The sequence below is a fragment of the Vulpes lagopus genome, chromosome 1 (assembly GCF_018345385.1).
Source record: "Vulpes lagopus strain Blue_001 chromosome 1, ASM1834538v1, whole genome shotgun sequence".
In the NCBI taxonomy this organism is placed as follows: Eukaryota; Metazoa; Chordata; class Mammalia; order Carnivora; family Canidae; genus Vulpes; species Vulpes lagopus.
The window spans coordinates 111,796,534-111,813,433 of NC_054824.1; the positions used below are offsets into that span (position 1 = coordinate 111,796,534).

General features: G+C 38.3%; 1 protein-coding gene across 9 annotated transcripts in view; it reads right to left on the minus strand.

The window, feature by feature from the left end:
- The window catches only part of PTPRM (protein tyrosine phosphatase receptor type M), a 710,086-nt gene that overhangs the window by 418,852 nt on the left and 274,334 nt on the right, over window positions 1-16,900 (minus strand). For all 9 annotated transcript variants that reach the window (XM_041721685.1, XM_041721677.1, XM_041721656.1 and 6 more), the window contains one exon: window positions 13,039-13,154. In XM_041721685.1, coding sequence (XP_041577619.1) covers window positions 13,039-13,154 — 116 coding nt within the window. The remainder of the gene's footprint in view (window positions 1-13,038; window positions 13,155-16,900) is intronic.

A 16,900-nucleotide genomic window follows, 5' to 3' on the forward strand; every position in this document is an offset into this window, starting at 1 on the left:
ATGCCTGAGCTCCAGCCACAACAGGCTCCATGCTGTCACTTTCTCACCCTGGCACTCTACCCTCAAGGTCTCTGCCTTCCTCCTCCTGGAGGCCCTCCCCAACATATTCCCATAGCCCATGCCTTCACCTCCTTCCAGTCCTGCTCAAGTACGTTCTCAAGGAGGCCTCCCCAGGCCCCAGATTTAAAACTGAAACCTCTCCTGCATGGCCCTGCCAATGCTCTGTGTCCTGCTACTCCTATTAATGCTACTGATCACTTTTTGACATACCACATAGCTTACTTATTATGGTCATTGTCTACCTCTCCCCAGTAGAATACAAGTCTCACAGAGGCAGAGATCATTCTTTTCACCCCCTATTAGAATACAAATCCCACAGAGGTAGGGATCTTTGCCAGATTTTTAACTGCTATAAGATCTCTAGCACAAAAACCATCCTAGCACATCCAAGGAAAGGCTGGTGGCACTATGAAAGGGATTTATTTAGGCATTGAACAAGTTAATCTTCAAGACGCCTATTGGTCCACAGATAGGCTTCCTGAGGTCAGAATTAAACAGGGAGTATGGGGGATAGTGGCCTCTTTTCTCTGATTCAGGGAGGTGTGAAAAGACATATGATCCTTTTCCCCATGTGTCCTTCCCCATGACAGGAATGGCGGATAGGACAATGTGTTCAGAACCTCTGGTACTTCCAAGCATCTAAGAGCCTATGGGATACTTTCTGTTATTCTGGCAAAATGAAATGATGAAAATGTACACCGGGTAGAGACAGTGAATTTGTCAGCTAGTTTTCTCTAAATTCTCACAGTTAGAAAGAGGTGCTCTCCCAAGGGCTGGTGCCCCATGTTCTCAAAAGCATTACAGCAAGACAACGTGGCATTGCCAAGGATGGGCATCCAGATTGTTCTTTAGAATATTAGAGTTCTCAGTGAAAGAGAGCCTAGGATATGACTGTCAGGAACAAAAACCCATACCTGATGCAGAACCTGGCACCTGAATGTCCAGGGTTGTTAAAGAAATTGGTGACGCATCTTTTGTTAACTTAATGAAACAACCATAATGGCCATGTCTGAGATGAAATGATCTTAAGTGGGTTAAATATGGCTTTGTATAAAAGCAAGAGTATCTTTAAACATGCATATATTTCAATCTGAGCATGCTAGGGGAAAAAGTGCAGTGCCTGATAGTCTTTTAAATTAGGCTTACAATCTCCTTTATGCAAGGGACTGACTGTAGGACTTCTAAATGAGCAGCAATTTACCATCAAAAAGATACATATTAAGTCTTTTGGAAATCAGAGAAATGATTGAAAGAAATTGAGGTCTGGGATGTTAGCAGCACTTGGATCAAATTAGTCAATCCTGGGCATTTTGAAGCTGCTCTGAGAGCACAAGCTTGGAGGAGATACAGGCCAGTCACCCTTCCTTAGCCATATCCTTGGGGATCAACTGCACCTTTGTTTATTCAACAGGGAATATAGTCTGTATTATTCCACTTGCATTCATTTGTATGACACTGACTGAAATTCTTACCACTGAGATCACATTAATAGCAGCAAGGCCTGGAATAAACGTATTGAAAACATTTTACATAATCTAAATCCAATAATAATTGAGTACCTCAACAAATCTACCTTCTCAAACCTACACACACACACACACACACACACACACACACACACACATATATATACATATATACATATATATTTTAAATAACTAAAATACTGTTGACTTTGGCCAAGGCCATAACCAAGCCAACCCAAATATTTACCAGTTTGGAAGAGTAGAATTAGAAGTTCATACTTACGTTACCATATACTATGAATATACATTGACAGGCATACTTAAATTGGCTAAAACATATCAAGATAGCCAAAGTAACATGCAGATAGCCAAAGCTGCATATTCTTTCAACATATATATAATAGTCTTCCAGTCATTTTCTTTTTTTTAAAAAGATTTTATTTATTTATTCATGAGAGACACACACACACAAAGAGAGAGAGAGAGAGAGACAGAGAGAGAGAGAGAGAGGCAGAGACACAGGCAGAGGGAGAAGCAGGCTCCATGCAGGGAGTCTGATGTGGGACTTGATCCTGGGACTTCAGGATCACGCCCTGAGCCAAAGGCAGGTGCTAAACCACTGAGCTATCCAGGGATCCCTCTTCCAGTCATTTTCAAGTAAAAATCTGATTATAGAAATTTCGAATCTCATGCTGCTATTTATGTGTAGTCCATTTCACTATGTATTTGTAATATCTGAATGTTATTTAACCAACCTTTGCTCAAATTTCACAGAGAAGTTTGTCCAAATAATAGATATACACAATGCATGCAGTAATTAGAAACCAATGAAATTAGAAGTTCTTTAGTCTTAAAATCAAATATCTCACCGTTGACTAGATTAACTGAGCCTTGGGGAACTTAGAGGCCTGACACTGACAAACATTTCCTGTTACTTTAAAGCTTTGGGTTTGCTAGGCAAAGAATCGACCCTGTTTCCTTCAAAACTATAATAACGACTCTCTAATGTGAGGAAGATGGCAGTGCCTGCATAATCGTTCACCATTAAAAGACGGGGCTAGTCTTCAGCATGGCTGGCTAAGAACATCACTTTTTCCCCAATCAATATGCCTTAAAGTACACAACTTTTTCTGAAAACATAGCTGAAAATGAAGCTAAACATGCAAGAGAAAGCAGGCTGAAAGCCCAGTGGTTCTGAATTTCAACTGAAATTATCAATATGATCTCAGGACATGTTTTAAGTGTGTGTGTGTGTGCATGCACATACATATGTATATATCCTTGTTCTGCCCCATGGGAAGATCCAGAGACAAAAGAACGTAGTAATGAGCACCTCTTATGCTCAGATTGTAATTTGTAATGACCAGTTCCACTAAACAAGAACCAGGGTTCCCTGGAGAAATTCTAGGTCATCAAGGTGGAAAATGTAAAATATAAGCCTGGAATGTATTGTCCCACCAAAAAGTAAGAAAGCCATGTCAGATGACCCCAGGACAAGAGCCACCCACCTGAGTAAGCCCCGTTCATGAGCAGCAATAAAGATAATAAGTGTGATGGATCAAAACACATCAAACATGTTTAAATCCACAAGCTGATGACAATGACAACAATGTCATGACGATGACCATGACGTTGGCAACAACAACAATAATACTAATAACCCCTTCAATGACTTCTAGGTGATGCCAGTTAACTACCTCATTATTTTTGAAAACTTGCAAAAAAGGACAAAGTATTTATACAATCTTCCCTTTATATTTCCATATTAGGGTAACCCAATTGATACACTGAGAGTTTGATACAAGAGAGTTTTTCTTATTCTAGCTACTGAACCAAGAAGTACTGATATCACAGAACCCTTCTGAAACCCTTAGTGAATTAATGAATGTAGGAATGGTCTTCAGTGGCTGATAACATCACAAAAAGGAACACAATTTGCAAGAAACACAATTGGTAGAAGAACACATTAAATGACACCCTGGAGGGTAACGAGCAAAACTCAAAATATGGGAAACTGTACAGGACAAGCACAGTTTCAGCAACAACTACCATCACCACAAAAGGGGGAGGGGGAGTGGATAAAGAACCTAAAGATAAAGAGGACTTAAGAGACTCATTATCCAATTGCAAAGTGTAAACTTTATTGCTATCACAATTCAAACAAACTGCTAAAAGAAATAAGGTTATAAGACAGTCAAGGAAATCTGAACACTCACAATTTTTTCAGGGCATGCATGGTGCTTATTATTATTATTTTAAGGGCTCTTATCTTTTAGATCAGAGGTCTGAGGCTAAATCCAGCCTGTCACCTGTTTTGTACAGCTCAAAAGCTGAGACTGGTTTGAAAAATTTTTTTAATGATTAAAAACACAAAGCAAGAATAATATTTTGTGACAATGAAAATCATATGAAATTCAAATTTCAGTGTCCACACACAGAGCTGCATTGAAAACGGCCACTCTCATTCATGTGTGTGTTTCTATGGCTGCTTTCCCACTACAACAGCAGAGCTGAGCAGCTGCAACAAAACCCGTCTGGCCTGCAAAATTTACTATCTAGCCCTTTACAGAAAATGTTTGCCAACCCCTGTTTTAGAGAAACATTTACAAGTTAAATGATACGATGACTGGGATTGCTTCAAAACAATCAGAAGGGGAGCAGGTGGAAACAGAGATGCAGCAATTGGCCACATATTGTTAGGTGTTGAAGTTGGACGCCAAGTGTATGAGGTTTATTACATTATCTCTCTACCTCTGTGTGTATTCTCAACTTGCGTAAAAAAAGTAAAAAGAAATTTTTCTTCAAGGAACCAGTTAGAAAATAATCGCTCATTTTTGTACTTCTGAATAGCTATCTTAACCATCATTATTTCCCCAAACGATTCTGCTGCTGACTTATAAATACCCCAATGCTGCATAAGTATTTTGTCTAGGTTTCATCCACTTCCTGTGAAAGCATCAAGCCATCTATATGGTAAAGATACCACTACCAGTAGAAGAGAAAATGCACAGTGACAAAGTGAAGCCATTAGTAGCTGGTTCTTTGGCAACAACTGCATAACTAATATACCTAGTGTGTGGAGTGTGTAACAAACATTTCTTGAGTGAAAGTAATAACGGGTTTCCAAATCTTAAGAATAAACAGAAAAACCATTAGTCAGTCACTTGTCCTTTGTGCTTAGAGGACATCACTTCTTATAATAGAGACAAACAATTTTATTACACTTGGACAAGAGCCAATGCCCTTTCTTTTGAATGAAGGGAATGAAGGATGGCAGTTTCATAAATAGGAGAGATGCAGAAGAGAATAACAATCTACTTTATGATTCCAAAGTTCATCCTCTGTAGGAACTGCCTGGCTGCCGCTGCATGCCAGTCAGAGATCATCCAGGTCTTGTCTCACACTGAGTCATACCAGGACTAGGGGGGGACATGGTTTGTTCTCCGTTCCACCTCTATAGTCCAAAAGACATTTTTAAGATTAAAGCCCATCAGAAGTTGCCAATTTTTCTTTCCAACTCAAGGAAGGACTTAAGTCAACTTCTCTCTCTCCTTCCTCTGTGTGTGATGCCAGATTATGAGACCAAAAACATCCTGGGACTCTCAAGGCCACCTGCGGCGGATACATAAACCTCCTACATGAAACATTTTCGGTTTTCCCCTCCTTCTGAAAACAAGAGGTAGAAGAGGAAAAAACTAGAGATTCTAATAGTATCCAAACTTTCCAGGGCCTTCAGTCCAAGGCCTGGATCAGTAAAAGGAAAAGAAAGATAGAAAGGTATTCTCAGCCCCTAATCACAGAAATTCCAGAGCACAGCCACCTCTATCTTCTCTTCTTGTGACATACCTATGGATTTTTGGAAGCAAGAAAAACAAATGAACTGTTTGATGTATATGAGAAAAGCAACAACAACAAAAAATGCTTTCACAGGATTTATGGTTCTTGGGGCCAAATAAGAAGCCCTTGAGAGGACTAGATGCCTTTCTCTTCTCCCCTCCAAACTGAACCGTCCCGACCTACTGTTTTCAAGTACCATTTTCCGTCCTGGCCTGGAGGCCTTTAGACTGCTGGGGAGGACAAAGCTCTCCAAATGCTGCTCCAGCTTTTTCTAGGGCATCCTTCTCAAAGCGCCAGCAATTTATATCTTTCTTGATTGAGTTAGGTAACATCACAAAATAATATTTATTAATTAATGCCTCCTGGAATCTCCCTCAGTAAGTCATACTGTTTGTCAATGTAAAAGAAATCTTTTCCTTTAAATTAAGCTAATCCAAAATCACACTAAGTTAAAACATATGGTATATGCTTTGAAGGCTTTTGGTGGTTTCAATCTGAATGTTCATGTTGCATTATATATATATATGGATATTCAATTGACTAAAACAATAATGGATGTAATTTCAACCACTCAAAGTTTTAAGGAGCAAATGGTTCCTATAGCAACTAAAGACAGTCCTCTTTGTGTATTCCTGGTATTTTCTATGATGGTAAGTGATGTTAAATTTATGCTTTAATATATATGGTGTAAAATACCCAAGTTAAGCTTGCCAAGGGCACTATAATTTTACATCTTTTCAAATCATTTTATGGCTTTTATATATAATAGCAAAATTGGTCTGGTATACAGTTCTGATTTCCCCCCCTCATCATCTTTAAAGGAAGCTAAAAGCCACCAAGAAAGGTTGACCAAACATATACATTCCTTAACAAAAAAGCCAAGGCAACATCTACACACATGAGCAGAATTTTAATTTTAAACTCTGATAAAAGCTATCACTTAAATTACTACAGTATATTAATGAATCCACAAGGAAATGCCTGAGTCTTTGTACTGTGCAAGAGGCAGTATAGTTAAGGATGTATGTTCTGGAGTTAGATGGCTTGGTTCAAATCCTAGCTCTTGTTACCAGCAATGTGCTATTGGAAAAATTACTGAAACTTCCCAAGCCTATTTCTTGTTCTATGGGCATATAAGAGAGTGCTCCTATGGATGGGTCCAGAGAAAAAAATGCCCAAACACAGCCTAGCAGAGTATCTGCCACACAGCAGTGCTCAGTAAATGGAGTTGTAATTCTTTTATCTCAAACACATCTGTTGAAGTCAGTGATATAAATACTAATAATATAATTTACAATTTATTCATTCATAAATAAAATTCTATAAGTCAGAGTATTCTTCTGAGAACCATTTTAAGTTGCAAAAATCTAAAAGATTTTCCGTTTTCTCTCTCTAAAAAACCCCACAAAGGTCTAAAAATGTAGCTCAGAAGAGAAATGTGAGAAATATATTATTCAGGTGAAAAATGCTGTTTTCCCAACTGGGTAATTGAAGTGAAATTATATATCAAACTCTTAAAAGAAAAAAATAATTTCAAGGTCAACAGCTATAAAAGTTTTAATCCTAAGTGAACATTATTCTTATAAATTCAGTGTTTCCAATTTAAGAGCTCATACTGAATTACATTTCACACACACACACACACACACACGAGTGAGGTGGGTTCATCCCTCAATTACTATGACACAGGTTGTTGTCTTAGTGAGGACTCAAACATGTTAGCCTTGAGAGGTATATTTCTATTACCTTTAATTGAGGTCCTGCGGTAAGAATTTTTTTTCTAAAAAAATGAATTAGAGAACAAAATTTTATAACATGGGAAAAAAATACCTAAGGGAAAGGTATAAGAAATGAAGGCTTAGAAAAGATGACATATTAATAACCACATTTGCTTCCAAAATTACTCAAACTCTGCATGATATTGCTTCATACTCTGAAATAGTAAAAGGGACATCAGTAGGTTCTATATGCCCCTTCTCTCATCAAAACCATCCCTTGGAGGTGAACAACTGTATCTATAAAACAGGCATCCCAGAAAGACAGATGCTGTGCCTGTTTTTTTGTGCCTGTTTTCCTGGTCCAACTATGGGCCTCTGAGACTCACCTGGAGGAGACACATGATTTGTTCAGGCAGTCAGTAAACTAAGTGCCATAAGTAGGTATTTACTAAGTATCTCTTATGTGACAGGTACTATTTTAGCAGCTACATTGCAACCAGTGTTTTCAATAGAGTCCTTCATAGTAACACCATCCAATTTCCTTTTCTATTTCTTTGAACACATGTTATGAAAGCATTTAAAAATGTTATTCTGGTGCCTCACTTCTAATGAACACTAAGCCCCATTTGATAAAAAAAGTAAAACTCAATGATATTGTACTATGATGGTTCCAAAGTTAACACAGATATTTTCACTGTAAATCTGAGTATATTTGGTTAAAAGACCACTGTTATTTAGAAGTACTCAATGAAGAAAAATATCCACGTGGTAAAATTCACTTATTCATAAATGTATATTTATAATCGACTTTACTAGCAAATGAAATTGTATGGAGGAGCCTCCTCAATGATTAAAAATGAATTAAATACATAATATACTATTGTGTTAAAGTTTCCTACCTTTCCTGGGCTTTCATTTTCTCATTAATAAAATGAGGAATTCAATTTGAAGACTGATCCACATCCAGATATTATATAATTCTGTGATTCTAAAAAGTAAGCCATTGAAAAATGATAGGGGTCTCTATCTGTTGAGAGAAAATTATTATTTTCCAGGCTTCCTTGGCCAGCTACTATTCACCCAACTTGCACATGCCAATTCCTGGCTTGATCAAAGCTGCCATTTATCTATTGTTGAAAAGGCATCTCCACAGCCTCCCTGCTTTCTGCCATGTGTCCTGGAGGCTGAACCACTTTCACTCCCCACTCATTTCTGGGTTTGATATGGTAGCCAAATATCGTAGATCGAATGTTTCTGTTTCTCCAAAATTCATATGATGAAACCAAATCTCTGATGTGATGGTACTGAGGTGGGGTCTTTGGGAGGTGATTAGGTTTGGGTGAGGTCATCAGAATGAAGCCATCCTGATAGAACTGGTGTCCCTACGAGGGGATGCCTAGCCCAGAGCTCTCACTCCACATATGAAGATGCAGTAAGAAGTTGTGTATAAACCAGGGAGCTAGAGCTCACCAAAAACTTCACCACAATGGTATCCTGATCTTGGACTTCAGTCTCTAGAAGTACAAGAAATAAACGTTTGTTGTTTTAAGTCACCCAGCCTGTGATAGCAGCCCAAACCAAAGAAGACACTGAGCAAGAAAGTGAAGGAATTTGGAGGAGCCACCACAATGATTAAAAAAGAATCAAATAGCAGAAGTTAAAAAATGCCCAAACTACATAGGTGCAGGGGAAGAAGACAAGGTGCCCCCCCCCCCCCCGTGTTTCCTGGAAAACAACGTGCACAAGCCATCTCCAGATTTATGACCATCAATACTAGGTCTGGTGATCATGTTTATTTATTGAAAAGTGAAAATAGGCATTACAAATATTAATTCTCAGGGGAAACAAATGTATGTAGGAAAACGAAACTTAAAATACTTAAGAAAGAACAACAGTAATTTTAATATAATTATACATGGCTTAAGTGATTTTTAGGACTCTGTAAAAAATACATCTCTCAGAAATTGCTCATCAGCATGTAATATGTAAGTATGAAAAGAAAAAACTAAAATTCCATTTTCTCTTCTCTGTATCTTATATATGTATAGATATAGAGTATGTATAGATACTCTAAGATATTTTCAAAAGGTAGGCTCACAGTGATCAGGAAGTTGATAATAACAGGCAATACCATCATGTTTTGGGTACTTGAATGATTTTACACTTACATTTCATCTGAGTGTATGCCTCAGTTATAGTCCCTGCTGTATTCATAGATGGTCAAACTGATAGCACACAGCAAGTACATTCAACAAATGCACTGCACATCAGTTTTGTACTACAAAAAAAAAATCAGTTTTGTAGATGCGATCTTCCTACTGTACCTTGTTTGGAAGGTATTTTAAGCCTTTTGCTGCTATACTAATGGATGCTCATTTTGTTATATTGTTGTTTTGTATTCTAGGAAAACCAGTTCTATGTTGACAATAACCCGTAGTCCACAGATGAGACAGAGAAAATGTAAGCAGATGGGACACAACTTGTTAATCATAAAGATTTCTTCATTAGTGTCATCATCAGATTTATATGTGATGTGCTTTGTTTTTGTGAAAGGCTCTGACAGTGATTATATTTAATCTATATTTTAAACAATCAAACCACTGGCCATTTTCGCAGAGGTGGATCAATATGGACATGTAATACATATGGACCTTTTTGTTTGTTTGTTTTTTGGTTATGATGGCTCCTTGATGTTAATCATGTAATGTCAGTCACAACCAAATTATTCCAACAGTATGGTAAGTGCATACTATCTATTCACCTAGAACTGTAATATAGGAAGATGCCATAGGACAGTGGAATCAAGCAGGTGTTAAGTAAAAGAAACACAGGTATACTATCCTCAGCTATGCCATTTACCTTTGTGACCATGAACAATCCTGCACCTCAAATTCATCTCTAAAAGAAATAAAAGACCATGGGATACACCATGCACCTGCCTTTGGTGGAACTCAAAATATGGTAATACAAGTAACACGAATAATTATAAATGATTATACTCTGAAGCATCAATGTTCCCCAAATAAAAATGTATTATTAGTTTCTAAATCTTAACTTACTATTGAGAAGATTCAAATAACAGAAAAGTCTAAAAATATATTTCTATGAATTTTTCTCATTCTCAGGGTCTCAGAATTACTTTAAAGACACAAGTGACTTTTTACTCAGACAAGCATTTTTGAAACTGTGTAGATTGGCGGAATGAAGAAATGCTCATATTTATAGGTCTCCACTCGAAAGACCTGAGCCATGATTCCAGGTTTGCTTCTCCCCACAACTTTTAAAGAATGACCTCAGGCAAAGGCCAGGGCATGGGCAAGGGGGCGGAAGGGCTCTATGAAACCATCACCTGCCACAAATCCTCACTGCTACATGAAGCCACTCTGCACAAATACAATTTAATAAAAACCATTCTTGCAAGTGAAGGATGCTAGTTTTATTTCATTAGCTATTAATAAACATTTCTCCACAGGATGCTTACTCAACTAGAGGAAATAAATCATTTAACAGTGAAATTATTCTAACATCACGAAGATTCACAAATTCCATGCCATGTCCAGGACAAACTAAGTTTCACTTAGAATTTCAAAGGACATGATCATGTGAAAAGCTACAGGGCAACAGGTAGTCATCAATGACAAGAAGGGCAAGGCAGATTGGGTAATAAAGAAAGACATCAATGGATGAATTATAAAAACAATTTATCAACACTAATGATCAAATCTAATAAAACAAAAGCAAGAGAGTCTGGGAACATGGGAAATTCAACATGACAGCACATCGAGGCTACTGAATACAGGTATCACTATACCTTGGGTTTTGCCTTTTTCATTCCTTACTTGGGAATGTGTTGTGCTCTGCTTCAGACCAGTGACTGTCAACCCAGGATGCACCCTGGAGTCACCTGGGGAGCCCTGAATGAGGCCCTATCATAGACCAATTAAATAAGAATCATGGTGTAGACCAGGCATTTAAAAAAAGAAAACAAAAACAAAAACTCTCCCAGTCATTCTAAGTGGAGTGAGAGCTCAGACTTTGCATTTAGACCTGTTTTTTTCAAAATAGCAGCTAGCTTTCTCCCAATGACATGACAGATTCTCTTTAAAAACAAAGTCTTCCATTTTGTAGTAGGAAGTAGTTAAAGATCTCCAATGCCAAAGACAATGCTGAAGTCCAACCATGACCATCCCAAGCCCAGGATGCAAAAAGAGAAAATTGTATTCTCAACTTGCCTATAAATTCTTGAGAATATCTAAGACTCTGTTGAGACGAGTGTTTAGACTTACATTGTGTTCTCTGAAGTAAGATTAACACAAATATCAGGAGCCCAAAACTATTTTCCATGAAAAATTAAGATTTCTAGAGATAAATCAAAGATGACAGGATAGTGTCATTTTTAAAAGGTAGTTAATGCATTGTGGAAATTATCAATGAAAAATGTCTGTCTCATCAATTACCATACACAGTCCATCTTGATCAAGTTAAATACCAAACAACCACTAAGAAAATAATTTTCAGTCTCAAACATCAAGATTTTAAAAGAACTAGGAAGTGGGATATACAGGAAAAATTGAAGTCAAATATAGAAGAACAAGGTTGAGCACAGTACTCATGAGTTGCAAAATTTCTTACAGTAGTGAGTATAAAACTTTAAGAGAGAAAGAAACAGTAAAGATGAATCTGGTGCATGAAAACTCAGTCCTCTGCATACATTCCTCCTTCCTGGCCAGGGGATGTTCTCGCAGGGCAGGATGATGAGAAAACAGTGACATCCAGGTAGTAAGGTGAGGAATTGTGCAGTGGATCCAAGCGTATTAAGAATCTTCCTCCAGAATGTATTACCCAGTTGTCAACATATTATTGACTACTCCTGGGATGGCACAGTTGGTTGTTTTCCATTTTCCCCAGAAGTAGAGGAATAAAAATGACCATTTATTTCAGCTGTGATGATGAAAAGGTAAGGGGAATGTCAAAGTTACAGAGTGTCATGCAAATGTGACACATCACAATCACTAAGACACTGTAGAAGAGGAAGGACAATACGAGGTGGAGAGGTGACATCAGAGAGGAAAGGTCAGTGTGCGTGAAGTGAAAGTCACGGTGGGATGGAACAGATACACAAAGAGGTTAAGTCATGAAGCAGCTCTGCAAACTAAAGTAAGTAATAATTAACCAAACTAAAACAAAACCACCAAGATCTACAAGGAATGAGGGATGGGTGGGAAGCAACACTAGGCACAGTAAAGAATGAGCATCCTGCACATCAGTGAGTAAAAGATAGAAACAAGAATGGGAGAATGCCACAGCCTAAAGAAGCATGTGGTATTCTGGTTAGAGGGGACAGGTCACTTCATCCCACTCATTCTCTCAGAATCCTGGTGACTGTGGATAAATCCATGAAACAATTTGCCATGCAAAATACTTATCGTGGAATTTGAAAGACTGTAACACAAGTACACAAATTATGATTACACTAAAAATGTCTATTTAAATATTCAAAAGTAAAAGATGTGTTGCTATTTTCTAACTTGAGGCTTTTTTCTCCTTGTGGGGATTCAAATTATAAAAAGGTGTACATGTGTTGCACACACATGTGTGCACGTGTGTGTATGTGTGTGTGTGATGCTCTGGCTATTTCTCAAGAGGAAGAGTAGGGGAGAGCTCTATATTTGATACTTTAATATCGTGCTCTAATAGTAATTTCACAACCATATCTTCAAAGCAAGATAGCTAAGTAGAAGCAAAAGGAAAGAACAGAAATTAAAAATAAAAAAAGGTCTGTGAAAAAGAGTTAGCTTATCTAGAACTCTTAGTAATCTCGCAACTTATCACTAAAGGAGGACAGGGACAGAGACAATTCACAGGATCAATTTTCCATCAGTACCCCTGGGCCCTTCCCCAGTGGCATGCACCTGTCCCCGGGCTCTCCCTGAACAGGCGACGGTCAGTTACTGTACCTGCAACCACAGCTTGTCCCCCGCCACAGTCCGGCCAATGGCACTGCACTGGAAGGTGGCAAACTGGCCGGCATTGACCTCCACATTCTGAATCCGCAGGAAGTGGGGAGTTCTGGCTACATGAAGAGAGAGAATTAAAGACATTAGAAGTGGAGATCTGTAACTTATAATGTGTCTTTTTTGAATCTATCTGCAATTTCAGGCCCTTCCATTCTGTTCACCTTTGAAGAAAACATCGCTTTTGCTTATAGGAATGCTTTCAAGATTTCATTACAATTGTAAAAGGTATCATGGAAGGCTTTGGTGTGCTCTGTGAAAGAACAGAGAAGCCAAGCATTCTGGGATAGAACCAAGAAGAAAGAAGATATTTTATTGTTCCTGCTGTGCAAATTATCATAGCTCAGCAGTCTTCTCGTAATAACAGATCTGTATTAATAAAGATTACACTGAAGCCTAATTGATGTTTTGAACAAAAACATATTAGATATTTATACTAACAACATGAAAAGAACAGTAAGAAGTTAAATGGTGTTGTCAAGGAAACTTTTTAAGCCAAGTACAAAGCTGTGCGTAATATATATTTTAATACAACTAATCGGTATGCAGCATTACTTATGTAATATTTCCCAACTACCAAAAATACCCCATAGACAGGTTCTGTGGAATTATGTTGGGACTGCCATAGCATGGCAGTTTCTGCTGATTCTTATTCCCAATTCAAGAAGAATGATTCCAAATGCTAAACAACAATAAGTCTCATAACATACATTGTTCATGGGGGACAGCCCTCTGAATAAAGGATAATTCTATTTGATCTGAGAAGCACAGACCAAATCTCTGCAACAGAGCAAAAACATGTGGTAAGGAACTAGAATGACAGGTCAGAAATTAAATTTTATGATAACTTCTATTTTTTAAAATATTTTATTTATTTATTCATAGAGACACACACACAGAGAGGCAGAGACATAGGCAGAGAGAGAAGCAGACTCCACGCATGGAGCCCGATGCCGGATTCGATCCTGGGTCTCCAGGATCACACCACCCTGGGCCGAAGGCAGCGCTAAACCGCTGAGCCACTGGGACTGCCCAACTTCTATTTTTTTAGGAAAAAGTCTCATCACAGCAGTAATAGGGTAAAAGTAAAGGGCTGGGAAAGGAAGAGGTTAGGGAGTAGAAAAGGGAGAGAACAGGATGCTAGTGTTTTCTGGGAGGGATGGGTAAATCTGGACAATAACTAGAATAAATTTCTTCTGCCTTTCTGGCTTGCCCTCACTTTCTTTCTTTTTCTTTTCTTTTCTTTTCTTTTCTTTTCTTTTCTTTTCTTTTCTTTTCTTTTCTTTTCTTTTCTTTTTTTTTTTTTTGACTTGCCCTCACTTTCAATGTGTCTTTAGGCCATGCCTACACACTTTCAAAGAATGGTACCCCACTACTGAGTACCCAAACATGATACACCAGCACTACTATCAGCCTGTGCAGAACATAATTAGGAATGGAAGTGGGTTACTACCCAAGAACAAAGAGAAATGCATTTTAATATCAGTAACACATAGGTAAAGTCCATTACTAATTTGAGGGCCACTAGTAATTTGAAAAATATATTCATGATGCTTAGCATGCAAAATGTCCTAAATAACTTCTTTAAAAAAAGCAGTATAACTATGGGTCATTGTTTCTAATGGTAATATATTAATTTAAAGCCCTATGACCTAATTTTTCACTAATTTAAATTATCCTTGGCCAAGAATAACATGATGTTGTGGTTTTTAAAGACCTCTATAGAAAGTTCCTGAATCAAATTTCTCTTCTAGTCTCTGTTCTCAAAAAGCTGAAAGATGTTTTATTTTTAGAAAATGGAAAAAGGTAACATTTTTTGAGCATTTGTGTGCCATAAACCTTTCCACTGAACATTCACAAATGTTCTGTGAGGTAGATATATTTTCCATTTTGTAGATGGGAGAACTTGTGGACACTTGCCTAGTAAGTGTCAGAACCAGAGTGTGAATAGTTCCAAAGCCCAGGCCCACTGAGTTGAATTCATATTATTTGAAATTAATAATTAAATTATTTAAAATTAATAAAATCCTTATTATTTCAAATTAATCAATAAATGGGGCGCCTGGGTGGCTCAGTTGGTTAAGCGCCTACCTTCGGCTCTTGCCATGATCATGGGGTCAGGGGACTGAGCCTGTGTCAGGCTCTCCACTCAGGGAGGAATCTGCTTCTTCCTCCCCCTCTGCCCCTCCCCCTACTTGCGCTTCCTTTTTCCTCTCTCTCTCTCTCTCTCTCTCACTCCTCTCAAATAAATAAAATTTTCAAAAAATAAAATAAAATGAATTGATGAATTACTATTTACATTGAATTTGTATTATTCAATTAACTTGATTTTATATTCTTTAAAATTGTTTACTTGCAATTCCAACTTGCATAGAATGCTACTCTCCTAACCTCACCTCTCCTAACCTACTCTCCTAACCTCACCATAAATGAATACACTTTTGCTACACAAAAATTCCTAACAATTATTATTTTAGATTCACCTATATTACAGGTTCCCCATACTAATAGAGATCATTAAGAATTTGAGATGTGACTAAATTAATAGGACTACACTGGAAGCAAAAAAGCTGTATGTTTGTCAAGAAAATAGAAACAAATAGAATATTCTTTTTCTTCAAATCCAACACAATACTTCCACTATAGTATACCTGTCATCAACTGGAAACTTCTTCAACTGTTTTCCCCCTATAAAATAATTCTAAGCACATTACCCCTAGTCACATGGACATCAGACTATACTGTTTACACAGCATTCATGAAAGGAAGAAAGATGATGGAAGAGGTAAGCCCTCTGTTCACTCGTGTGTTTGCACAGCAGTAGATTTTAGCTACTTCACAGGAATTCGAAGGTAGATGATCAGAGTGGTCTATGCTCTATAGGCTTTCAAGACACACACACACATGTACAGACACACACACACATGCATACACACACGTACACACACTACCCTGCATTCCTGGCTCCTTAGGGAGCAGCTAAATACATTTCCTGTCAACCATCCTTAGCCATTGGGGGTCCCCTTTCAAGAGGGTCCCTGTCACACAGCCTTCACCATCTATAGAAGTTGCTCTCCTCAGATTACCAGCAAGCTCCTAATTGGCCCAACAGCCTTCTTTCCTTCTTCCTCCTGATTGTCTCCCAAGGAGAAAAGTTATCAGCCACGCTGATCTTTTTCTAAAACTTCCCCCCAAAACTTTCAAAATTCTATGTTCAAAGTCATTTTCCTGGAACTTCTGCCTTTGTTCATTCTTCTTTATGCTCCTCCCCTACATGCAGATTTGTCTCAGAATTAGGACTCAGCTCACTTTCTCTTCTGGAGTGTGTGTGTGCACCCTGGTACAGGCCCTCTACCCCCACAGAGCTACATCAGATTCTTAGAAACAAGGAACCTGTGACCCTGTCACCTCACTACACTCTTGTTAGCCACAAAGGAACTTCTCTATTATGGGGAGCCTCAGAGCCACTCTCATTAACTGTGAACCCCCACAGGGGCAGACAAGCCCTTCTGGAGTCAATCCTGACATGGCACCACACCCCAAACAGAGGGCATCCAGACCACAGGAAACAACAGCCACTGGATTCCCCACTGGTCAGCTGAGGGCAGGGGGAGCCAGATCCACTGCCGGAGTCACATCAGGATGAAAGCTCACAAGCCAGATGAGCTCAGAACTGATAAATACTGCAGGGAACTGTGTCCTAAGGAGCACAGTTAAAAAAAAAAAAAGTCAGACCCTTCAGTCCAGTGAAGGAAAAACTGGGTCACAGGGGAAAGGCAGGGGCAATTGAGAATGATGGCTGAGT